Genomic DNA, 25126 nt, shown 5'->3' on the forward strand with positions numbered 1-25126 from the left:
AAGGTTAGGAGTTCGAGACCAGCCTGGCCAACATGGCAAAAACCTGTCTCTACTAAAAATACAAAAATTAGCTGGGCGTGGCGTCGTGTGCCTGTAATCCCAGCTACTTGGGAGACTGAAGCAAGAGAACTGCTTGAACCTGGGAGGCAGACGTTGCTGTCAGCCAAGATTGTACCACTGCACTGCAGCCTGGGTGACAGAGAAAGATTCCGTCTAAATAATAATAATAATAATAATAATAATTGTTATAGTTGGAATTGAAGGATACAAAGGGGTGAAATTTTGTCTTAGTGTCAGTTTCATTGCTGACACTAAGTGTTTCATCAGGCCTTAGATAACCAGTTTTGGTAACTTTTGAGTTTGGCCCCATTTGGTCTCTGTTGAGGCCCTGGTTACTGATTCCTAATTACTCTAGCCACAGTCTTGAGTTTTTATGTCACTCAAATTGTTTCTTCTTGACTTTTTTTTTGTCATCTTTCTTTTAAAGTCATCTTTTCTACTATCTCCTTGGACTAGTGAAGTTATCATGTTGGAAAATAAAATTATGTCTTCATATTAGGCACTACAGTCGGGACACCCCTGGCGTGGTATTCTAGCTGTTTTGTGTGTTTCAGCTTTGGTTGTTGTTAGTAATTTATGTAGTTGAGAGAGATTCTGCTCTTTTTGAGGAGCACAGACACATTCTTCAAAAAATAAGTAAAAAGTTACTCCAAACAGAGCCCCATACAGTCAGCAGCATAGGAACCAGAAGACAGCCCTCAGCCTTGCAGATGGTCCCTGCACCGTGCCATTGGGTACCTTCAGTGTCTGACATTTTACATCCCTGTCTATGCCAGGCATTGAGCTAAGGCATCTCATGTACTGACTCTCAGTTCTTACAGTCCCAGGAGACCAGAGTTATTCATGCTCTTTTAATCAATGTGGAGATTTAGGTTAAGAAACTTGAAGAAATTCATGCAGCTATTAAATGGCAGAGCTGTGCTTCCTACCAGGGTCCTGTGGAATCCTAGTATATTCTTTCCACAAGGTGCAGCCCTTCAGTAAATGACATTTATACTTTGGACATAACATAAAGTTTTTCAAAGGGGATGGAGTTGTTTTGCCTTTGAAACAGCCACCTAAAAAGTTTAGCAGCATCCCAAATGTGTCTGTATTGCAGTGAGCTGTTTCTGAACTTTGCTTCCTCCACAGCTCTTAGCACACAAACTTGCCACTCTCACTAAGTGGTCTCCTCATTGCCCTGAAGAGCGATCAGGGTTTGGGGTTATACTCTCAAACTCTTTGAAACCCCATAGCTTCTACCATAACTCTTTATGAAAAGTGGACCTCATTAAATATATCTTGGTTGATTAATTGTACCTCTTTCTTGTTCGTCTTCCAAACTCATGCTGATATAACAAAACCAACATAAGAATGAGTTGCAGCAAATTCATTTCTCTTACTGATAAAACCACATGCTACCTCCTGTCATCTCAGCTTTTTTGACTGGTTGAGTAAGTTAGAGTAATGCATCACACAAGAGGAAAGTTAGACTTTTAGTGAGAGGGACTAACCACTGGCAAAATTACTTTGCTTTAAAAAGGAAAGAAGAGCCATGTCCAGAAAATATTAAGAGAGTTGGCCAACAAATAGATGATGTTGTCCAGGCTACAGGAAGTGTTATTTCCTTCCTCTCACTGCGCTTCCAGAGCTCTGTGAAGGCACAGATAAAGGTTTCCTCGTTTTGCATTGGAAATTTGGATATATCATCTCTCTGTTTTGCCGACTGTGATTTGGTCCTCTTCCTCGCCCCTCACTGAAAGACCAGTTCTCTCTGCTTGTCTCAGAAGGTATTTACTGATTGCAAATAGGAATCTCTGCCATTACGCTCCATTACAGGCAACCAGAAGAAACCTTGGCATTCTTGGCTAGAGTTATATTTTATGAGTTAGTTAGAACTAAATTATAGAGTTATAATTTAGTTAAGATTAAACATATATGTAATGTTTTTGTGGAAGGAAATTTAAGAGATTGAAACCATAATTACTTAAAATTGACAATGGAAGAAATGGAGTCCCCCAGAGCTATTGTGGAACTAGGATGGAGAACCAGGCCTTTTGGTTTCAGACAAGTTCTCTATAAAGAAGCAGCGGCTTTTCTATTCTGGACATTCTGGCCTCCTTGGCAGGGTGCCTTAGCCCTGCCTGGCTCTGCCCACTGGGCATGGGATCCCAGGAGAACAAAGAAGGGTCACTCAGACCCTGCTGTCCAAGTGTGTCTTGTGGGTGCAGGTTTCATTGCATATTCCTTGCAGCAGTCTATTCTATACCTGGCCAGTGGCTCAAGAACACCACCCTTTCTCTTTGCTCTATTCATCAGATGTTTACTCAGTGCCTCCTGCATGCCAGGCACTGCAAAAGACAGTTCCCTTTTTTGATCATTAAAAAAATAAAATAGGCCTGGTGCAGTGGCTCATGCCTGCAATCCCAGCACTTTGGGAGTCCAAGGCGAGTGGATCACTTGAGGTCAAGAATTTAAGACCAGCCTGGCCAATATAGTAAAACCCTCTCTCTACTAAAAATATGAAAATTAGCTGGGCGTGATGGTGCATGCCTGTAATCCCAACTACTTGGAAGGCTGAGGCAGGAGAATTGCCTGAACCCATGAGGCGGAGGTTGCGGTGAGCCAAGATCGTGCCATCACACTCCAGTCTGGGCGACAGAGTGAGACTCTGTCTCAAAGAATGAATGAATGAATGAATGAAGCTAAAAGGCTTATCTTCCTTCTTTTTCACTTAGATGGTGTGCCTATGCATGTGTGTTTTATACTGATAAAATTCCATGGCCTAGCTCACCTGACTTGAGAGGTGGTGCATTGAGAAAGTGTCATGTCTGCTGTGCCCCACGGGGCCGTGGGCCAGCTTGGTATAAGGGAAAGCAATGAGCTGGCAGGAAGGAAGCCTGTGTTTGTATCCCCAGCTTAGGTAGTAAGCAGCTAGGTGATATGGGACAAGCCTTTTCAGTTCCTTACCTATGTTTTCCTTATTAAATTATTTACTTTTTATTTTATTTTTTAAGAGGCAGTCTTGCCTATCACCCAGGCTGGAGCACAATGGCACCATCATGGCTTACTGCAGCCTCAATCTCTTGAGCTCAAGTGGTCCTCCTGCCTCAGCCTCCTGAGTAGCTGGGGGCATGCACCACCACACCTGGCTGATTTTTAAAATTTTGTTGTAGCGACAAGGTCTCACTATGTTGCCCAGGCAGGCTCGTCTTGACCTCATGTTCTCAAGCAATCCTTCTGCCTTGGCCTCCCGAAGTGCTGGGATTACAGGTGTGAGTCACCGCACCTGGGCTCTTTTCTTTTAAGTAAGGGTATTCAATTTCAGTGAGCTCTGAGTTCCTTTCAATATCTGGTTATCTCAAATCCACAAAATTGAGCTCAGATAATTAACCTGGAAGACTGGTTTGTCTCATCAAGAAGTATAAAAGAATAGAATCCTCTTTTACCATCTTTACAACCCTTGACTTTCTGCCTTTGAACTTATTTTCAAAAGCCACGGTGAGATGGTCAGTGCATGTGGAGTGTGAACATCATGAGACCCAAGGCTCAGGAAGGCGGTCTGTGGTTTATGCACAGGCAGAGGTTCAGCCACTGTCTGTATGTAAGGAAGGATTTTAGACCTTTGTCTGTCCTGTGATCAGTTTGCACTCAGCTGTTTCTGTTCACTGGCTTCCCAAGGCACAACCAGCTTCTGTTGGAGGGACAGCTCACTAGGGTTGGGAGGACAGGCAATGCCCATGGAAACCTGACAAATTTATCTGGCCCACAGGGGATGGAACCTTTGACTTTGGCCTCATTAACTGTGTTTTATCCAGCAAGCTACCAGACCAGCAACACTTAAAGGAAAAACAACAGGATTTAGCGCCTGTTCCTTTTCTGGAATCACCGCCCACCCCCGCCGCCCTCACGAACAGACACACAATGTGGGTGTATAGAAACGTAGCTCCTTGTCTATTTCTTACCTTTAATTCCTAAGAAGTTAAAAATAATTTATTGATCTTTTATGTGTGTTTTGGGGTAAAACTAATTTATCAGAAATTAGTGATCAGAAAGTAGGGAGAGATTTTACGAAACTCTCCATAATTTCAGCATCTAAATGATGATGTCGTTGTTGTGAAATCATGAGTCCCTTTCAATAATTGCTTCTGAGTCTTCAGCATATTCATGACTTTCTCTTTTGTGTGCCAGAGTCTACAAGCATTACCACTAAAAGCCCTTTTGTTTTTAGTTATTTGTTTACAGATCTGTTTCCTTCCTCCTTGAAGACAATGTCTGGCACACTGGTGTTCAATAAGTGTTTTCTTGTATAGTGAATGAATGACTACATTAATAATGTAAATCTTCAGCCTAAATGTACATCCTTAGAGACAGACAATTTTCTTTCTTGCTTTTTTTTTTTTTTTTTCCCTTAAGGAATAGAATTTGCTCTGTTGCCCAGGCTGGAGTGCAGTGGTGCAGTCACAGCTGACCGCAGCCTCCAATTGCTGGGCTCAAGGGATCCTCTGACCTTGGCTTCCCTAGTAGCTAGGACTACAAATGTGCACCACCTCACCTGGCTAGATATTTTATTTTTAGGTTTTTTTTGTAGAGACAGAGTCTTGTCTATGTTGTCCAGGCTCGTGTCCCACCTCAGCCTCCTAAAGTACTGGGGTTATAGATGTGAGCCAGCACGTCCAGCCTCAGAGAGAATTTTCTATGTTTTCTAAAGTTGCTCCATTCTCAGGAGTCACCTTCTCCCAGGTTAGTCTCTTTTATACCTTAATAACTTTTAGCCAGACATGAAATTACTTTTCTTGTTTATATGCTTGTGTGTTTACACATATATATTTTTTCTTTCCATTATTAAGTAAGATTTAGGGCATGGAGACACTGAATACTCTGCTTTCCTAACATCTGTAACTGGTTGTTCATGGGATAAATGAATCTCCAATCTGCAGCTGAACTTCTGGAAATAGCAAAACTCATTCAGAACGAGTTTGGGAGCATGCAGTAGCAATTAAGATGAATAATGTCTTTGGGAAGACACAATACCAACTAAAGTAATGGAGAATTAGTTCTTTGCTTTTTCACACATGACTCAAACCCGTTTCAGAGGCATTTTCAATCAAAAGCGTTCAGTCATATTTGAGCAGTGCAATTCTGTGTTACTTTGAGGTGTTTATAGAGTAATATTCATTTGACAGTGTCAATGTTTACATTTTTTAAAATTGCAATAAAATTTATATGCAACAAAATGCACCCATCTCAGGTTTACAATTCAAGGAGTTTTATCGAATGAACGCAGCTTGTATACCTAACATTCTGATCAAGATAAAACACATTTCCCTTACCCCAGAAAATTCCCTGGTATCTTTGTGCACACAGTTCCCACCCTCAGTAAACAGCCACCGATCTGCTTTAGATCACTGTGAATTAGTTTTACCTGTGAGTCAACTTCATCTCAGTGGAATTAGATGTGTCTATTGTGTTAGGGTTCTTTCACTTATTGTAATGGTTTTTAGGTTCATGCACAATGTTGCACATCAGTAGTTTACTCCTGTATATTGCCAAGTGTAAATGTATTACATATTATATATTATAATTATATTGTAGTAAATGACATAATATATACATATAACACTCTTTGTCAATACTCACATTAATGTGCATTTCAATGGGTTCCAGCTTTTGACTACTAAAAATAAAGCATTGATAAACTTTCTTATAATGCATCAGAGTGGGGATGTGGCCAGGTCATGGAATAAGTGTATGTTTACCTTTATAAGAAACCATTGCTTTCTTTATAAGAAAGCAATGGAGGAGAGTTCCAATTGCTCCATCTCCTTACTGGTGACTGGCACAATCAATCTGTTTGGCTTTAGCCCTTCCAGTGGGTGTATAGTATCTCACTGTGTCTTTTTTTTCAGAGTTATAATTTGCATAGAGTAAACTTCACCCTTTTTAGTGTACAATTCTGCAGGTTTTGACAAACCCATGCAATCATGAAACACAACCCTGGTCAAGCTACAGAACCCTTCTGTCAGCTCCCAAGTTCTCCCATGTCCCTTTTCAGTCATCCCCATGCCACCTTGAGCACTTGGCAACTCTGTTTTTTCTCCCTATAATTTTGCCTAGTTCTGGCCTACCAGGATTTATCAGCTGTATATTTTTTAATTTTATCAGTCATATATGTTTATAAATTTAAATATCAAGACCAGTTCTACAACATTTATAATGAAGAACAGGAGACCCTTCTTAACTCCTCTTGAATTCTGAGGAGTTTCAACTTTTTCGTAAGTCTTTCAACTCTTTCAGCTGATTTTGGTGGCATAAATCTCTTCATTTCTAAACTCACTTCTTACTATAGAAGGTAAGGATTTCACCCTCCACCAGCCATACAGATACTCATGAATCCCTCATAGAAAAGCAAATATAGATATATCCTAATGTGGTTTTTTGTTTGTTTGCTTTTGAGACTGAGTGTCACTCTGTCTCCCAGGCTGGAGTGCGATGGCATGGTCTCAGCTCACTGCAACCTCCACCTCCCAGGTTCAGGTGATTCTCCTGCCTCCGCCTCCTCAGTTTTTTTTTCTTTTTTTTTTTTAACAGGCTTTGGATTATTATGTCTATGTAGTGTAAGCAGAGGCTGTGGGATTTACTTTGATTACACTTCCTTTCTTGAATAATATGTGTTTCTAGAGCTAATTCTTTTTTTCTTTGTTCTCTGTGGACATACTTCTGTTTCATACACAAGGTTGCTGACAGAAGTGTTGACATACCTTTTAATGTGCTCAGACAAGTAAGATCATTTCTCAGTTTCTTTTTTTTCCTTGGATTCATTCCTCATGGGACCGTCTGTCCCCTGCCTCATTTGGGACTGGTTGCGCTTTCCCAGTGACATCTCTCTTCTTCTGAGAGCTCCCTTTATCAACCGTCTCATGGACAGAAAAATAGGAACTAACTAGGTAATTCAACAGAGCTAGGGGTAGTATGTATTTGTAGTTATATAAATTAATACCTGTTAATTTTGACTGATCCACGTGTATAAAACATCATAAATTCACATGGATACCTTCAACTGCAATCCAGTAGCACAGGGTTTATTCTAGTTTTTTCCTTCTGGGGCTTATAACTCCCTTCTATAACGGTAAGAAACCTAGCTTCCCCTATTTTTAATAGATTTTGTTATTTGTTCAGTTCTCTAGTATGTAACTGATCACTCATCCTTATTAGCATGCTGTCTTCCATGGGAACACCCCCCTCACCTCGTTCTTGCTCTGATATCTGAGGCCAGTGCACCACCCCCAAGTCCTATGTGCAAGTACCTCCTTGCCTCACTTAGGCTCTGACACCCCATCTGCTCCCTTACACGGATGCCCACCTCGTTCTCTGCCATGCCTGTCCAGACCCCTCTGGGGATGTGCAGCCCTCCCCCACTGCAAATGCCCAAGTCACCCTGCTTCACCCCATAGCTCAGGACTCAGCTGCCCAGGGGGGAGGACAGAAGGGCCAAGATCCATTTCCTGATTCTGTCCTGATTCCCATTTCCCAAGGTTTTCCTTTCTTCAATCTTCCTATACTAAAGAATACTGTCCTCCTGTTTACTTAAGCCCAAGATAGAAATACCTTTGAGAATTTCCCTTTCCTGCCCCATTCATGGCCATCTCCAGCAAAATCATGAGCAACTCCTGTTGATTCATGTATATCATGCGTCCGGGTGCTGTGGCTCACGCCTGTAATCCCAGCACTTTGAGCCAAGGAGTCTGAGACCAGCCTGTCAACATGGGGAGATGCTGTCTCTACAAAAAATGCAAAAATTAGATGGGTGTGGTGGTATGTGCCTGTAGTCCCAGCTGTGAGGAGTTGGGGGGTGGGGTGGTGGGAGCTAAGGTGGGATCTATTGAGCCAAGGTGGCAAGGTTGCAGTGAGCCGTGATTGTGCCACTGCACTCCAGTCTGGGTGACGGAGTGAGACCCTGCCACAAGGAAAAAACAAAAATTAAAATTAAAAAGCTCACAAATATTTATATATATATATAAATATAAATATTTGTGAGCTTTTTAATATATATATCTTGCATTTTTTTTCATCCCTCCTCTTCTTCACTGCACCCACCACTCCTCTCTGGTGTTCCTCTTTTTTTTTCATTCTTTTTTCGAGATAAAATCTTTCTCTGTCACCCAGGCTGAGTGCAGTGGCACAATCTCTGCTCACTGCAACCTTCACCTCCCAGGTTCAAGCAGTTTTCCTGCCTCAGCTTCCCAAGTAGCTGGGATTACAGTGACCACCACCACACCTGGCTAATTTTTATATTTTAGTAGAGATGGGGTTTCATCATGTTGGCCAGGCTGGTCTTGAACTCCTGACCTCATGATCCGCCTGCCTCGGCCTCTCAAAGTGCTGGGATTGCAAGCATGGGCCACCACACCCGGCCTGATATTCCTCTTTCTACTACACCTCACATCCCACAATACATTCCCATATAGCAGCAAGGATGCTCTTTTAAAAGCTTAAGGCCACCAGGCACAGTGGCTCATGCCTGTAATCCCAGCACTTTGGGAGGCTGACGCGGGCAGATCAATTGAGGTCAGGATTTCAAGACCAGCCTCCCCAACATGGCAAAACCCCATCTCTACTTAAAATACAAAAAATTAGCTGGGCATGGTGGCACACCTCTCTAATCCCAGTTACTTAGGAGGATGAAGCATGAGAATTGCTTGAACCTGGGTGGAAGAGGTTGCAGTGAGCCAAGATTGCATCACTGCACTCCAGCCTGGGTAACAGAGCAAGACTGTCTTTAAAAAAAAAAAGCAGCATAAGACATGATGACATTTGAAACCCTCTAATGCTTCCTGCTGTACTTAGAATAAAACTTGATTTTCTCCATGGCTTATAATACCTATGTCTGGTAATTAATCTTGGCTACACATCAGCCTCACCAGGGGACCCTTATAGAAGCATTAAGTCTGGGCCTTACCCTGATCCAGTTAAATCAGAATATTTGGTGGTGTGGCCTAGGCATCAGTATTTGTAAAAGTTCCCTGGTGGGTCTCATGGGTGCCCAGGGTTGAGAACCATGCCTCCTCTAACTACCTTCTTATTGCCTCTCCTCACCTCAGTCGCTGGCACTGAACTCTGGCAATGACAGTTTTCTTCTCTCTTTGAAGTAAGCTTACTCTTGCCTCACAGCTTCCTCACTTGATTTGTTTCTGTCTGCAGGTTTCTTTGCCCAGCTCTGTTAATGTCTCATTTCTTTTAGCTTCTTAGGGTAATCTGTCCTTGATCACCATATCTAAAATAATGTCCCATGTTACAACCATTGTCTGCCATGCTACTTTCCTTGCCCACTTTTCACTTCTTTCTCTTAGCACTGTCATTATCTCAACTCATGTTTTTTTGTTGTTTTTATTTTTTGTTTTAGACAGAGTATCAATCTATTGCCAGGCTAGAGTGCAGTGGCGCAATCTCGGCTCACTGCAACCTCTGCCTCCCAGGTTCAAGCGATCCTCCTGCCTCAGCTTCCCAAGTAGCTGGGACTACAGGCGCATGCCCCCACACCCAGCTAATTTTTGTATTTTTAGTAGAGACGGTGTTTCAACATGTTGGCCAGGATGGTCTAGATCTCTTGACCTCGTGATCTGCCTGCCTCATCCTCCCAAAGTGCTGAGATTACAGGCGTGAGCCACCGCACCCGACCACTTGTGTGTATTTTAACATTAGAGTATAATCTTCATGAGAACTCTTCCTTTCCACTACATCGTGGTTCTTAATTAGTGCTTAATAAAGATTTGTAGAATGTCTGCATGTAGCGAGGAGAAGAATCAGGTAAGGAATCTGTTGGACAGAAAGTGTGTAAGAGCCAGAGAGACATTTGGATAGGTGAAGTGAAATGGAGCAGGTGAGAGTCCTGACTGATGGAGATTACTTGAGAAGCCAGATATAAAATAAGTAATTTTGACAGTGGAATAAGCAACTCTCTGTTATTTTCAATTGGAGAGGACAGATTTTTATTCTGGATTAGAGCAGTCCCAAGAAAGCAGAAATCACTCGTGAACCTCACGAAAGAGCATCCCTCAGCATAGAATAAGTTGGTGTTGGCCATGGTTGCTATGAACTTGGTTTTTGCAACTGTCATTTCCCCTAAATGTAGGCAAGGGTAGCCCTCTGGACTCAGTATCCCCTCACCACTCCCTTTATTTTAATAGTATAATAACTTAAGAAAGCATCTGAGATCCTGCTGACCAGTTCACGCTACCCATTGATTGCAGCTATTGATATGCCCATTGCTACCTCTTGGCATGTTGCCTTCTTAAGCCTAATAGCATGCTGTGTTTAATTATAATCGTCTTACTGTAAACACGTGGGATTAACTGGAAAACTGCATTCTTGCTTGTATTACAACCCAGGTTTGTAATGTGGAAATGAGCAAACATACTCGTGAACTATTATCATATTCTGTGCATTTATTAAAATTGAATTTATGGAGTCCTGACAGTATATGTTTAAAACTCCAGAGATAGATGTGTTCTTTTATACCTGATGCAAGGAAAATGAACATTCACATTTACAAATTCAGCATGATAATTTTGTGCCTTCAGATAGGGCACATACACACACCACAATTCTAGAGAAGACATAGGAAATTTAAAAAAGTTTTTTCAACAATGACAGGTTTAGGAAGCATAATTCTGTGATGAATGGCTGTGCAAAATACTGTTTACAGAAGTACAGATAAATTCTTCTCTGAAAGGGGAATGAAGTTTGTGCTATGACAGCTTGGCTTTATAGGGCATAGAACGATGAAAACTGCTTGGAAAAGATAAATAACTTGTTTCTCAGCCTGCCCCACTCCCGCTTTGCCCTTGTCTCGGGGTTGAAGCCATTTATTCATGCAAAAGCCATTTCGGTGTTTTCACAGAACCAAGCAAGTATATACAGATAGGTGAACACTTGGGGGAAATGCTTAGCTTAGCTTAGTGTCCTTCTTATTCCCGAATCTTTTACGCCTTGGCATCCTAAATTGGGGGAAGTATTTCCTGTTTCGGTATCTTTTTCTCAGCCCTGTGCCTTGATGCAAACCACAACTTCACAGCATAGTACCCCACACCTCCCTGTGAAACGTAGCAAACCCTTTTAATGTCTGAATGCCACAGTTAGAATATTTGTGAAATATTACTTGTACAATATTTGTGAAAATATTATAGAATATACACCCAGAGAAGGTAAATCCAGTTTTTTACCTGTAAGATGTACAAAATAGAGTATGTGTCTATTTTCTGGTTGATTTCATGTAGAGCAAATTACAAGAGAGTTCTAGGATCCTCTTGGCAGATGCCTGAAGTTTTAATTACAGTTTGCATCTTACTCATTGTGTGTATAGGGTTACCTTATACGTGTGTGCCATTGCTTTCAGTGTCAATAAAAGCAGTTACTTTTGCACCAACCCAATACCAAGAGGTTTACCTGGGCAAGATGACCACATCGATGCTTCAGTTGATGGGCATGAGGAATGAGGGAAATTATTACAGTGAACTTTGTATAGTAGGTGTTCAGCAAATATTTAATATAAAAATCTGTTTATGGACAGATTAAATTGTATACTCTCTCTACAAGATAGAGGGTTGGAAAATATCTGTAGGGGTGTGTGCCTTTATTGGAATTTTAAAAACAAACTTAAAGTCTTTACCTAAAGCCTCAGCAAGCAAACAGACAAGGTCTTTTTATTGAGGGGGGTTGCTTTTAGCATTACCAAGAATTGCACACAGTTTCGTTTTATTCTTTCATTATTTTGATTATTTTTGAAGTGCAAATATTTGTCTTCAGAAGCTTTGCTAGTTCAATTTAAAATTGTTCCAGAATTGCGGTTCTTAACCTGGGAACTCAGAAGAGTTACAGCAAATATAAATTATTTAATATCTGTTTTAATAGTATAAGGTGACATATAGAAAGCATGTATACAATGAAAGTCCATATTTATTCATGCAAAAACATTTATTAAATGACTGTAAGGTATTAAGGTGTCAAGAAGTGGGCTGTCTTGGTTTTTTGTTGTTCTATTCTTCCTCCAATGGAGTAGAGATGAGGCTAGGTTCTAAGTGAATTTTAAATCCAATTGTTATTAAGAGGATGCAGCTCTAAAATACAGTTCAATTTTTATTGTGTAACAAACTAAAACATTCATCTTCTAACATACTATCTGTTGTCTCTATCAATTGTTGCATTCCAGTATCAATTGTTGCATTCCAGTATTGCTAACAGAACATGAGAATGTATATTGCTAATACCTTTATGATATCCCAGAAAACATAAAATATTTTGTGTTCTCTTTTGCTCTGACAGGTTGGTACAGAGGATATACCCTCCAAAATAAATCTAAAAAGGTATGACGTATCATCCACTTTTTATTTCATTTGAAATCTGTCTGCTAGTTTTGTATTGTGCTATCTGATTCACTCCTCTGGTCTCTGCTGCCTTTAGACCTAGTTTGCTTTCTCTTTGATGGCTGTTCTTTGGATTTGAAAGCAAATTCTTTGACCTCAGTGCTTAAATTTAATAGTGTAAATCCCATTGACTGTATTTCTCACCAGCCAATTCAAGGAGAAAGTCCTGGAAGACTTCTTGCTTCCTGTCCCTCAAATTAAGCAAATTGGAAACACATTCATTGCTCTAGTGAGATTTCTCTTTCCGGGAGGGATGGACGGATGCTTCTCCCTTCATCCTTTACTTCCAATGCTAAAATTCCAAACTAAAGGATCTCCCCATTTCCACATGATCCTTTCCTTCATTGTACATTGGATAAACAAGAGTGTTTTTCATACTGTGAGCGTCATACCCCAGTAATACATTATGAAATCAATATGGTGGATTAGAACCAATTTTTTTTTCCAAAAAATGAAACCGAAAAGTAGAGAACGTGAGATGCAATTGTAAGTATTGCTTCATGAAACTTTTGTTTTACGTATTTACTTTTATTTATTGTTTTTATTATATTTTATGTATTTCATATGTACTACTGGTTGCCATAAAAATTACTGTTCACCAGAGGCACTGTTTGAAAAATACTGACCTAAAGGGTTCCTTTTGTCAGTGCCAAAACTACTAATCGTCAGGCTAAAGAGATTGTATTAATTATGTTAATACCCCCCTCAGTTTCTTTTAGGTCTTGTCAGCACTGTTCCTTTGATACTGCTCGCTGGGGCAGCATGACATGTCAGCACTTTCTTTTGAAAAAGCAGAGTTGATAGGGCCTTATTATTTCACAATTAGTTCACATGCCAAATAGCAAATTAGGAAAGAGATAAGAGAAACGTTTTAGAATTTATCAAAAGAGGAGTGAAAAAAGAAAGCCAAACCCACAGTTCTTACTCTTCACGGACAGCAGGAGAAAGACGTAATCCTGCACCAGAGGCTGATGTTACACACCCAACTCTCCAAAGGATATGGGGCCCGGGAAGACACCGTTCTACGTGGTATCGTTCATAAAACACCAGGACTGCTTCTGCATTGCTGATGCTTAAATCACACTCAGCATTTGCACATGTATGTGTACACATACACATTTTGTTAACTTTGACAGTTTACGAATCTAGCAAAATAAAGGGATGTTTGCTTTTAATGTAACTCCTACAGTTTTGGTCCTTTTTTCTCTCCCCAAACCAGAAAATGAATTTTTCTACCCACAGTTAGATTCTTACACCACATGTCTTTATTTCAAACCAAATTATTTTCATTTAATCTCTTACTGACTTCAGTTTCTTTGGGCCATCAAATAGGGGCCAAGAGTGTAGTCATGGCAGAGTAAGTGAGAGCATGATAGAATTATAGTGAAAACCTTTCTTCTGGGATCCTCAGTGACACAGAGTACCTGACTATGGCCACTCCCGCTTTTTAGCCTAATTGGTGTTCATTTTACTCATGGTTATGGAAGTGGTAGTTATTGCAAAGCACAATTAGAGTTAGCAACTTTGATGTTCTGCATTTGTTAAACAGTAAGAATGCTTATGTCAGTTCCCAATTCTTTTTTTTTAATGTTAATTTAAAAACAATAAACAAAAAGCCATTCTCAAAATTACATGATGAACTTAAGGAACAAACTAAATTCTTGATTTTTCACTGGGAAATGTCAATTATGTTCAGCCAAGGTCCTAGATCAGGTTTTCCTTTTCGTAGACTCTACAGTATGGAAGGATCATTTTGAACATGGAAGACCTTGCTTTCTAAAGCATCCTATGATATTCTAATACAGTCGTTTCTCATTTCCACAGGGGATTGGTTCCAGGACCCCCACAATAACAAAATCCATGGATGCTCAAGTCCCTGACATAAAATGGCAAAATATTGGCATATAACCTCTGTGCATCCTCCCGTGTACTTTAAATCATGTCTAGATTACTTGTAATACCTAATACAGTGTAAATGCTATGTAAATAGTTTTTATACAGTATTGTTTAGGGAATAATGACAAGGAAATAAACCTTTTACTTTTTTCCCCTATATTTTCCACCATCGGTTGGTTGAACCCATGATACGGAGGGCCTGGTGTATATAAAAATCAATCTAGCTAATAGTGCCATTGTTGTCAGCTTTGAACAGTAGATAGATAGGGTGCCCCATCGGGAGCTAAATGATACATTCTGGATGTGTTTTTAATTTTTTCGTGTTCATTAAAGAGTGCTTAAAACCTTTAAGCTTAAAATCTCACCCCTTAGAAGAAATCTTTCAGTAAGAGTTTCTCTTTGTTCTCTTGTTAAGTAAAGGAAAACTTTGGAATTCAGTGGAATGATAACACAAACAAGAGCCATGCATTTATTTGATGATTGTTTTAAGTTAAAATATCCTTCTTGTGGAGAGATCCAGGGAAAATATAGGGAATTCAAAATCAGTTGCCATGAATTCTGCTCTGCTTTTGACACCCTTTCATTAAGAGATCAGCTCATTAAAAATGCTCTTCTAATGCCTAAAAACAATAAATCATCCCTCATTTCTCCGTCTGTAGGGGGAGGAGCTGCTTGAAAGGCCTATTGATTTAATGGAAATTCTTGGTGTCATTTAGAAGCTGACCCAGCCATTTAGAGTGATGATAAAAGGAGCTAGTGGTTTTACAAATTGAAGAAACCAAGTGCTTTTCTGAAACTGATTATTGATCCTGGTGGAATTGTGGGAGTGTGGATAAGGCCAACATCTAGAAAATCATTAGTGTATTTTTCTACTCAAGTGAGTGGGTTGCATTGAGGAAGAAAAAGCAGAATTGAGAGCTAGGCTGTAAATCAGAAACACATGACCTAGGTTTACTCTGACTTTCTGTATATATCCTTTATGATAGGAGACATTCCATAAGCATCAGGTTTACCAGAGCAATTCTATTACTGTAAATGGCCAGGTGTCATCATGGAAGGGTGAAGCCTACAGATGACAGAGTGGCAATATAACAAATAAACACATGCATGCATACATACATACATACATATATATTTGAGATAGGATCTCGGTCTGTTGCCCAGGCTGGCATACAGTGGCGTAATCATGGTTCACGGAAGCCTTGACCTCCTGGGCTCAAGCAATCCTCCTCCCTTAGCCTCTAGTGTAGCTGGGACCATTGGCATGTGCCACCATGCTGTGCTAATTTTTTTAGTTTTTTTGTAGAGACGGTGTCTCAGTTTGTTTCCCAGGCTGGTCTTGAGCTCTTGGGCTCAAGTGATCCTCTTATCTTGGCCTCCTAAAGTGCTAGAATTACAGGCATGATCCACTGTGCCCTGCCTTAAATATTCTCTTCATATGAAAATCATCATGTCTGAACACCCAGTATAAAGTATCTGCTTATGATCTGCTTAGATGCCAGAAAATTCATCAGTATGCATTTATTTTTTCTGAATACGTCTATCTTGAATGTTTTCCACTTATTAGGAAGGACTAGTCAACAGATTGTGAATGCATGAAGATTTTAATTGGTCCTTTACCTTCTCATTTGTAAAACCTTCAGCAAGGATGTTCCTTTGTAGTAGCAGTGATACATTCTACTTTTGACTTCCAGATACGGATCCTTGTAACTAAACAGTTCATCCCTACCTAGCACCCCACCCCCACCCCTGCTTTTTTATGAGTTTTGGACTTTTTATTGTCGTAAAAATATATATAACATAAAATTTACCATCTTAACCATTTTTAAGTGTGCATTTCAGTGGCACTAAGTACATTCTCATTGTTGTACAACCATCAACACCATGCATCTCCAGAAGTGTTTCACCTTTCCAAACTAAAATTCTGTCCCCTTTAGATACTAACTACCCATTGTCCCTCCCCCAAGTCCCTACGAATCCCCATTGTACTTTCTGTCTTTATGAATTTGACTACTCCAGGTATAAGTGGAGCCATACAGTATTTGTCCTTTGTGACTGACTTATTCCCAACATCCCAGTTTGGGTTCCCACAGAGATGATAGTCAACAAATCATTTACCATGGTGCAGTGGCACAGCAGGCAGAAGAAACACCCAGAGTTCCTTAGGCATCCTAGGGGCAGGCCTAGAGTTTCAGAACTGCAGAAATCAGGCCCCAGAGGAATCACACACACATTTAATTTCTGTTTTCAATTGTCTGATCTGTTTTCCAAAATGCTTCTGAATTCCACCCCCATAATGAAAGAGGTCATTGTCACCTTGCGTCTGTGTGTGTTCTTAGTCTCATCAGTAACAGGATTAGAATCATGCTTTCTCACTCATATGCCCCACGTCTGCCCCCTTCTTAAAGCGAGGAGGAGAAGGAATGCACTTTTTATTTTGGGGCTTTGTGTCTGGTGGGAAAGCACGTGCAGGATCTACTCTGTCATCACCAGTGCAAGGAGCAGCTTAATCTCAAATGTTCTTGCTGTTTCCTGTTTTACTGGCAAAGGATTAAAAGAGAAAAAGCAAAGTATTGTACAGACAAATAAGGCACATGCAACTGGACACAAGAACAACCCCGTCAATGTTCACTGGTTTCCTGTCTGAGTGGAGTAAGGATCAATGGGTATATATGCTTTCGGGCAGTGGGACATCCCGCCCCACCTTTATGATCAGGCACCCCTGACATGTCATGTTCGTGGAATTCACACCACCTCTTCCAGGAGTAGGGCTGGGAAGCAATTCGCCAACAGTGCCAGCTATAAGTTGCATGTAAGTTACCATGAAACAGAGCAGCAGTGCCATCTCCAGAAGGCATCTCCTCTGTCTGTATATGAGCATATCACACAGTAAACAGCAGAAGCTTCGACATGCATAAGAACACTCACATCTGGGACTTGCTTTCTGTTAGTTAGATCTGATCCTCCGTTCTCCAATTGTTACCTATCAGTTTCTCCTCTTTCTCTTAGGTCTTTCCATGCCTAAGTCTTCCCCAGGGGCAGTGTTACAATACTGGTATAGAATTGCCTCTTAGGGATATAGAATGGAGAGGAGTTTGAGACTGTGAGGTGCTAAAAATAACCAGGTAACTAATACTCATTGATTTTTGAGTGCATTTGGTTTAAGTGGGAGTGCTGAGAGGAATTACTTTAGAAAAATTACTATGTAGTTGACTTGTGAAAAATGTGGATTTGAACTGTGCAGCACTTACACATGGATTTTATTTTTTAGCCAAATGCAGATCAAAGTTACAATATTCTTGGGACATGAAACCTGTGTAAAAGTACATGCGGGTTGTGCGGGGCTGCGTGCCATACTCGAGTATGTGTGGATTTGGGTATATGCTCTGTGGAAGGGAGTTCCTGGAACCAATCCCTTATGTATTCTGAGTGATGACTTATTTTATGGGCTACTAAGTCCTGCATAGCTTCCACGTCACCCCTTATGTGAAACCCTTATGGGAAGCATCTCATGGCAAGTAGCATCTGAGGGGTTTAGGAGCTCACAGTTACACTCTTTGCCATTATGGTATCTCTGAGCTGACACAGCATGTTTGCCTCTTCATTCACAAAATATCCTACGCTCTCTGAACCCAAATTTTAATTTCTACCTTTTTGGTGTTTCCACCATGCTTTTGTTGAGGTAGCCAGTCAACGTAAGTCAAGTCCTACAAACCTGATGTCAGGAATTTAGCTATTGCCCAGGTGTTCTCATTCATTCTTGCTGTCATTCATTCTCTTTACTTTGTGCTCAGGTGGGTTTTTTGGTCTGTTTTTTGTTTTTGTTTTGTTTTGTTTTTATGGCCTTATAACCAAAGTTCTTCTCTCTGTAGGGCATTTTCCCTGAAACGTATATCCATTTGAAAGAGGCAACTGTGGAAGACCTGGGGTAAGTTCCAACCTAGGAAGACTCTCAAAAATGATGAAGATGTAAGATTGTCATTAATGATCATCTTAAGGCATTAGTGCCTTATGTATGTTAATAGTTCTCTCATCTCAGGCCAGGTACGGTGACTCAAGCCTGTAATCCCAGCACTTGGGGAGACCGAGGTGAGCAGATCATTTGAGGTCAGGAGTTCAAAACCAGTCTGGCCAACATGGTGAAACCCCATCTCTACTAAAAATACAAATATTAGCCAGGCATGGTGGTGGGCGCCTGTAATACCAGCTACTGGGGAGGCTGAGGCAGGAGAATTGCCTGAACCTAGGAGGTGGAGCTTGCAGTGAGCTGAGATTGCACCACTGGACTCCAGCCTGGGTGACAGAGTGAGACTCTGTGTCAAAAAAAAAAAAAAAATTTCATAAGTTCTATGAGAGAGAAATGAAGAAAAACTTTTAATTGATATAATTCCTTCCTCTGTCTTCTCTTTCTGTAATTGTTCCTCCTCTGCATTACTTCTCCAGAATATTAAAAACAGAAGTAGTAAACCAAGGGTTTTTGCCTCTATATTATATTTATTACCTGTTCACTGATTTTGTGTGTGTTTGCGTGTGTGTTTGCACACATGAACATTTAGGACTTAGACTGATAAGATCTGAGAAGCCCCCACTTTACGATATTTGAGAGATAGATGATTAAGTGACAGCCTGCACTTACCGGCTCTGAGCCTTGGATGAGTCATTTAGCCTGAAGTGTATTTTGGATTTTTCACAGCATATTAGGGGAAAACAATCTGGCCCTGCTTTGATCATGAGCTTGTCATGAGATTTGAATGAGGTAACGTATGCAAATGTGTTCTGCAGATACTATCTGCTACATTTTGGATATTCATATTTCTTGCCCACCTTATTTGTCCTGGGAAGTACTGCCTCTGTGGCAGCTAAGAAGAGTGAGCTATTTAGTTTCATTGGGAGAGAGAGGTCACTTAGGTGGTGGTGAGTCTCTGGACAGGAGGTAGTAAGGAGAGGCTGGGGTAGGACTGGGACCCTGGGGCTGATAGAGTGGGGCTGGGGAGAGAATGGACAGCTGGGTCACAGAGCCACACAGCCTCGCAGCTAGAAAGAGCATTCCCACCATAGTTCAGCACCATCATTTCTTTTCTTTACTTTTTTTTTTTTTTTAGTATGGGCAAGCTTTATTATATATGAAGTTGATTTCATAAAATTAGAATGGCAATTTCACTTAAAATTAACTCATTAAAAAGTGTAAATGTCATTATATAGATATGTTTTCCCAAACTCCAAAAGGTAGTGAAACTGGTACAGATACTGTTACTCGTCTTTGGACCATTAAACAACAGAACTGATGAATCTGGTTCCCAGACAAGCATGTACCACTTGCTCCTGTGCCGTAGGGAAGAGGGGGTGCTATAACACAGGCATTATTGATGCAGTGACTCATGGATAGTTGCTCCTTATTCACACTGCTAAAATTATGTTCACATGTTTTACTTCATGTGGGCACTGATGCTCCTGTCTTTTCATTTTTTGAGTAATATCTTTCAAGGTGCTGCCTCATACCCACTCATTGCAAAATGCATCACAGATGGGAATTTAAGCCTCTTCACAAAGCAAACCCCTGGAAACTCATAGGTAGTATGCATCAGTGGTCTGTAACTGATCTCTGATAATATGGCAACACCATTTCTTTAGAACATAATTTTCTTTATTCCACAAGAAGAGACAGGATAGGAAAACTCGTAGTTAAGTGTGAACAGTCTTGTTACAGGACGGTTATCTCCCAGGTGTATGTTGCCAATTCTGATTTCCATGTTGTTATCGAAGGGCCTTATTTTGATTCTGACTAACAACCAATCATCAGAACACATTGAAACTGTTGCTGGGTCAAGTCCCAAAGAATCCCAAAACAGTAAAAAAAAGGAGGAAGGACCCGCCTACAAGCACAGAGGTCTTCGTCGCTCCAGACTCCCAGACACAGCACAGGGAACAAGAAATGGCAGCACTATCATTTCATAGACAAGTGGTCAAGATGTCCTCAAAGCCATACCGCTCTTTGGTGGCAAAACCAAGAGCAAAAACCAGCTCTCCTGCCCTGCTGGAGAAGTCCTCTTTCCAGCGGGCTATGGGCACCCTACACTGTCACCCACCATGTTACTGGAAATGCAGGTGGGAGGCACATTCACACCCATTAGGGTTGTACAGCATGCTCGCTATATTTGCAATTCAAATAGTAATTATTCATGGTAAGCATTTCCAAGATATTTCATAAGTTACACTGATTCTAAAGAAATCTTCTTACTTTACCAGAAATTCAAACTTAACTGGGCCTCCTGTATTTCTCCTCATTAAGTCTGGCAGCCCTACCGCCAATTCCCATTTGTTTGCCTGCTCTTGCTTTCTCCCTTTTTCTTTTTGCTAATCATAAAAATGCCAGAGAGGATTTATGTGAGTAAACGTAGTACCTACCTCTTTGAGAGTCTTCTGTGAATAAGCGAGGATTTTGTTAAGTGTACATTTTCTATGTTGTGAAACTGCAGATGAGAAGAAAACATGGGACTATTCCAGAAAGGGGTGCTGCCTCTGCATCCCCAACCTCCACCCTGGCCCCTGCCCTAAGCAGGTCCTGGGTGGAGTCACAGCCCTAGGACACTTGTGCCACACACACCTCTCCACGCATCCTCCCAAATGAAACAGCTGTTTGGTGGAACCAGCTAAAATGCTGCATATTTTGCTTCCATCTGAGAATCACTGAAGCCAGCCTGGCTCAGTAATTGAGTCTCCTGGAGAAATCCAAATTGAGGAGTTCGAGGTTGGGATTCAGTTGCAGGAACTGAGCCTATTTTGAGGAGTGTGCTGTCTTGTTCTCCTTCTCCTCGCCCAGATGCTTGGATGTGATAAAGTCCCCTACACAACTCCTGACCCCATGCCCAAAGAGCTTTCTTCTCATCCTTGAGTGTTAAGGAGTCTGATCCCTATCAAGTAAAGCAGTGCCTGGAGTAACATGACCCTCATTTGGTTCTTTGTAGGCAGCACGAAACCGTGATTCCTGGTGAGCTCCCCCTGGTGCAGGAGCTCACTTCCACTCTGCGAGAATGGGCTGTCATCTGGCGAAAGCTCTACGTGGTAAGTTTCCCCTTGTGGCTTGGAGCCCCAGGGTCACTCTGGATCCTCAGCTTGTAGGTCCTTTGCAGGGTGTTGGCCCCTTACTGGCTGACTTCATGGAGTGGGATGCATCTTCCCTGGACCACACAAAGGCTGATAAGCAGGAGATTCTCATTTCCCTGGAGCTGGGTCATTGATGGGGTAGTGGAGTACGTGGGCATAATCATTCTAGCAGTCTTTTCTCAAGTGACAAACATGCTGATGTGAAAATACTAATGATAATCATCACTGCAAACACATACATAGTCTTTCCTAAGTGCCAGAAACTATGAATCCTCACAACATTCCTGTAACGTAGGTGCAATTGTTATTATGAATTTGTTAATAAGGAACCTGAGTCATGGTCTTAGCTTCTTCATGTACGCCACTAGACTGAAATTTGTCCATATTTCAGGGCTCAGCCACATGAGAATGACATTCTTCACCTTTTTTCATGTACCTTACAGACTCAGAAACTTGAGTAGTGTTAAGTTGTGGTCTGAGAATTGCCTTTTTTGGGCAGACTCACAGTATTCTTTCACCCAACACCATTTGACCTCAGAATGCTAATACAGTGTGTCAGTTCACAGGGAAATTATGAGGAACCAGTGCATCCTCTCCATGATAAACAATAAGCACAAGTTATACACAGGAATCAGGACCAATTAAATCTAGCATTTAACAGGATCAAACTGAGAATAACTGTGTTGCAAGAGGCCAAGGATGTTCAAAGTTTATTGGCAGCAAGCCCACCTCATCTCCAGCATAGAAAACTCTCTTCTTAATATTGGAATCCACAAAGACTTATTTATTTATTTATTTGTTTGTTTGTTTATTTATTTATTTTATTTTTTGAGACACAGTCTCGCTCTGTTGCTCAGGCTGGAGTGCAGTGGCACAATCTTGGCTCACTGCAACCTCCACCTCCCAAGTTCAATCAATTCTGCTTCAGCCTCCCTAGTAGCTAGGATTACAGGCATGTGCCACCACGCCCAATTAATTTATTTATTTATTTTATTTTATTTTTTTAGTAGGAGGTTTCACCATTTTGGCCAGGCTGGTCTTGAACTTCTGACCTCAAGTGATCCACCTGTCTTGGCCTCCCAAAGTGTTGGGAGTATAGGCATGAGCCATTGCATCCTGCCCACAAAGACTGTTTATTATGAAGTTGCCTCTTTGCCTGGAGCCTTTGTAATTAAGCATCACTGGGTCTTGCCTCTGTTAGTGGGCTCCAGTCTTCTGTGGCTCACCAGGAATTCCTATAGCAAATATATTTTCTCTCGTTAGATGTGTGCATGAGTTCAGAGAGGTTGTAGACCAGACTTGATAGACTGGGAACCCTCCTCTTTTCTTTATGTGGCTTTGTATCTAAATTTTTGTTCAGTCATGTGTTGATTCATTTTAACTCTGAAAAGCCAATCTTAATATGTCACTGAGAATACCTTACTCTAGACCCTAAGTACTGAAGGTAATAATCAAAGGCTCATTTTAGCATAACTTCTAAGAATTCATGGAAGATACTTCATTTTCATTCAGGGCTGTTGTTTCTCTTGGTTAGTCACAGCATTAGAAATCAACCCCTTTGGTGGAAAAGCACATGATATTTCTCTACTTGTTCATCCTTCAAGACCTTGTTTCGATACTTTCTTCTTCATATTGTATCTTCTAAACACACCAATCTATAATCTTTCCCTCTGGACCATAGAAGCACTTAGTGCTGAACCCATCATCTGACCCTTGGGGCACACTGCCTCATAATAAAGGTGATCTTTTGATCTATTTATGTTTAGTTGAAGAGAGAAAGCGTGTTAAGTTCCTAAATCACAAGGAGGATGGAGACGCTACGGTTAGCCCTGTGGCCTTCATTGATCATCTTGCACTTACATTGAGAGTACTCTCTGGTTCTGGTTTATTGATTGGTTTGGTGGATGTAACAAGGTTGATGGATGAGGAATTGCATATACATGGGTTGGTTCCTTAATATGTTCTTTCTGGAAATTGATGAGTGTTGAAATGCATTAGATAATCAGTATTGGGAAAGGAGGGTTTAAAAAAAAAAGATTTATGAGAGTGGGGTGTATGAGTGAGGCTGCCTTTTTTTCTTGCTAAAACACAACTGGTGTGCCCAGTTTATTATCTATGTCCTCTACACATCCACAAGTAATTGTGCCAGGTCAACCATTGAATAGAACTGAGAAAGAAGTGAATGGGGGCCAGGCGTAGTGGCTCATGCCTGTAACCCAAGCACTTTGGGAGGCCAAGAAAGGCAGATCACTTGAAGTCAGGAGTTCGAGATCAGCCTGTCCAACATGGTGAAACCCTGTCTCTACTAAAAATGCAAAAATTAGCTGGGTGTCGTGGCTTGTGCCTGTAATCCCAGCTACTCGGGAGGCTGGGGCAGGAGAATCACTTGAACTCAGGAGGCAGAGGTTGCAGTGAGCGGAGATCGTGCCACTATAATCCAGCCTGGGGGACAAGAGTAGAACTCCATCTCAAAAAATAAAAAATAAAAGAAGTGAATGGGGATGAAGAATTAAGACTCTTGTATTTTGGCTGCCAAAATCTCTTAGTAGTTAAAGGTGATAAGGTCTTGTTGAGCATTTCTTAGGTAGGAGAGTTTCATATTGTAGTAGCAGAATTTGGTTAAAAAAAAAAAAAAGCCAAATATAGGTGATGGGGAGGAAGGCAGCAAACCACATTGCCATGTATGTACCTATGCAACAATCCTGCATGTTCTTCACATGTACCCCAAAACCTAAAACGCAATCATATATATACATAAGCCATCCCCTCTTCAAGGGTAGCACATTTCTTATTTTAATTTAGATATCTAATAACATAATTATTTTGGTATTTGTGAATACTTTAAAATGTCTTGTAGCTGCTGTTGATTGACTAAAAGACATTCATTGCAGGAATTCTCAATCAGTTGATAGGACTAATAAACCTTCTTCTGCTTTTGATACATGCTCATCTAGTAGGAAATAATCCATCCACTAAGATTTGTTATTAAGGTTAGTGCAAAAGTAATTGAGGCTAGTATTAATTGTGGCTTTCTCTTTCTTTTTCCTGTCCCTTGCTAAACCATTGACAGTTCATTTCAGGCAGAATTTCTGAACTTCTTACTGAAAAATTTCTGTATCAGAGTAGCAAACTTCAGTATTATGTTTCACTGGGAAACAAGTAAAAAGTATGCAAATCTCTAGTTTTCATGTCCCACCTCCTTTCACCCGCCATATGCTTTTGTCGATGTTTTTGCCTTCTGATTCTGTAAGTTCCTTTAGTCTGTGTAAAGATAAATATACGTTTTACTAGTATGTAGCAATACTTGTATTATTTTGCTCTTGCATTTCCCCCTGTAGATTATGACACCAGGCACTCCGTTTGATGTCTTTAAAGACACCTGTGGCTAGCATAGTGACTCATACCTGTAATCGCATCCCTTTAGGAGATCAAGCCTGGGAGATTATTTGAGTCCAGAAGTTTGAGACCAGCTTGGGTGACATAGCAAGCCCTATCTCTACAAAAATTCAAAAATTATCCGCACGGTGGCACACACCTGTAATCTCAGCTACTCAGAAGGCTGAAATGGGAGGATCGCTTGAGCTCCACAGGTCGAAGCTGCAGTGAGCCATGATTGTACTACTGCACTCCAGCCTGGGTGACAGAGTGAGACCCTTTCTAAAAAA

General features: G+C 40.9%; 1 protein-coding gene across 3 annotated transcripts in view; it reads left to right on the top strand.

The window, feature by feature from the left end:
- DOCK5 (dedicator of cytokinesis 5) overlaps positions 1-25126 on the top strand; it is a 219379-nt gene that overhangs the window by 68339 nt on the left and 125914 nt on the right. For 2 of the 3 annotated variants that reach the window (XM_064368698.1, XM_064368699.1), the window contains exons 3-5: positions 12361-12401; positions 18230-18285; positions 21323-21419. In XM_064368698.1, coding sequence (XP_064224768.1) covers positions 12361-12401; positions 18230-18285; positions 21323-21419 — 194 coding nt within the window. Of the gene's footprint in view, positions 1-12360; positions 12402-14285; positions 14717-18229; positions 18286-21322; positions 21420-25126 lie in introns of those variants that run through there. The other variant, XM_064368700.1, reaches the window with a different exon arrangement.

Source organism: Aotus nancymaae, unplaced genomic scaffold, assembly GCF_030222135.1.
Source record: "Aotus nancymaae isolate 86718 unplaced genomic scaffold, 86718_ANA_hifiasm-v0.15.2.pri h1tg000079l, whole genome shotgun sequence".
Taxonomy (NCBI): domain Eukaryota; kingdom Metazoa; phylum Chordata; class Mammalia; order Primates; family Aotidae; genus Aotus; species Aotus nancymaae.